Genomic DNA, 1,188 nt, shown 5'->3' with positions numbered 1-1,188 from the left:
GCTCTGTGCAGAAAGGTCAGTGAAGCAAACTGAACTGCAGTGCTGTAATTACTAACAGACTGCCAAAAGAAACTGCTGATGAATAAATATCAAGTGAATTGTGTTGAGATCTAATGACTTATATTATTACCACATCTGTTCATGGACATCTGTGTAATTAGCTGTATTTTATTATTACACTTACAGATTCTAACGATGTTTAATCACTTTGTCCGTCCGACCTGAGTCCAGTTTACATTCAGTCTGTGTCTATAATATGTTCACTGAAAGGGTTTTTAACCGTAGACAAATAAAACAGGACGATGGAGATGTACCGACCTGAGGTCCAGGAAAGCCAGGGTTTCCTTTTGGTCCACGATCACCGTTTTCCCCTCTGCTTCCCTGCAGAGACAACAAAAACTTTAGGTTTAGGACAGTGTAAACCCATACGCGTTCAGGTTATTACGAGTATAATCTCTGTCTGCACTCATTATATCCAGTATGTCTGAAGATATACTCGTTAAACCATAGACTGGACTTTGACCAAGTTCAGTTGCCCTTGATTTTAACCTTCCTTGGATCTTGTTTTATTCCTCAACATTAAAGACCACATGATGCATGTCATCACTTCACATCAAGGTATGGCAGCCAGGATGTGCCAAGAGAGCTAGAGAGCTCACTAGAGCCTCACCGGTCATTAAAGGAACTCTTTCTAATAAAAAGGCCGGATTAGTTGGTGTTTATTTTCCATTTCATGTGATCAGAATGGCTTTATTACCAAGCCGACTAGGTGCACAACAACAATAAACCTATTTAAGGATGAAAATATGAAATTGACAGAATTGGATATAAGTCTGTGCAGAAATGCTTTCACAGATTCAACCCATCAAAGGGGGGGTTGGACAAATACCACGATATGGAGCGAAAACGACACAGCAGGTAACGTAGCCAACGTCGGCTAAGTTGTGAGTTAACAAACTGTGGCTATTGCTGCTGCAAAGCCAACATGCAGAGAGGATGACACAATCCCAGATCCAGCACAGCAGCTCCAGACAACTCTCATGCTCCTATAGCTAACATCACAACAGCAGCATGTCTTAAGCTGAATGTCTGTGGGCACATCAGAACACATGTTTGGAACAGCGCTGTGTGGCTTTTCTGAGGAAAACGACACTGTAACAGGAGGAGAATTGGACAGTATACAACAAG

The 1,188-nt window shown here is 41.7% G+C and overlaps 1 protein-coding gene across 1 annotated transcript in view; it reads right to left on the bottom strand.

The window, feature by feature from the left end:
- Positions 1-381, bottom strand: part of LOC123967018 (cuticle collagen 10-like) — a gene marked incomplete at both ends in the record, with an annotated part of 2,977 nt that extends 2,596 nt beyond the window's left edge. Inside the window, one exon of the mRNA XM_046043068.1 lies at positions 315-381. Within this exon, the coding sequence (XP_045899024.1) occupies positions 315-381 (67 nt within the window). The remainder of the gene's footprint in view (positions 1-314) is intronic.
- Positions 382-1,188: the final 807 nt, after the last annotated feature.

Source organism: Micropterus dolomieu, unplaced genomic scaffold, assembly GCF_021292245.1.
Source record: "Micropterus dolomieu isolate WLL.071019.BEF.003 ecotype Adirondacks unplaced genomic scaffold, ASM2129224v1 contig_14793, whole genome shotgun sequence".
NCBI classification, from domain to species: domain Eukaryota; kingdom Metazoa; phylum Chordata; class Actinopteri; order Centrarchiformes; family Centrarchidae; genus Micropterus; species Micropterus dolomieu.
This window is presented reverse-complemented; position numbering and strand designations above follow the sequence as displayed.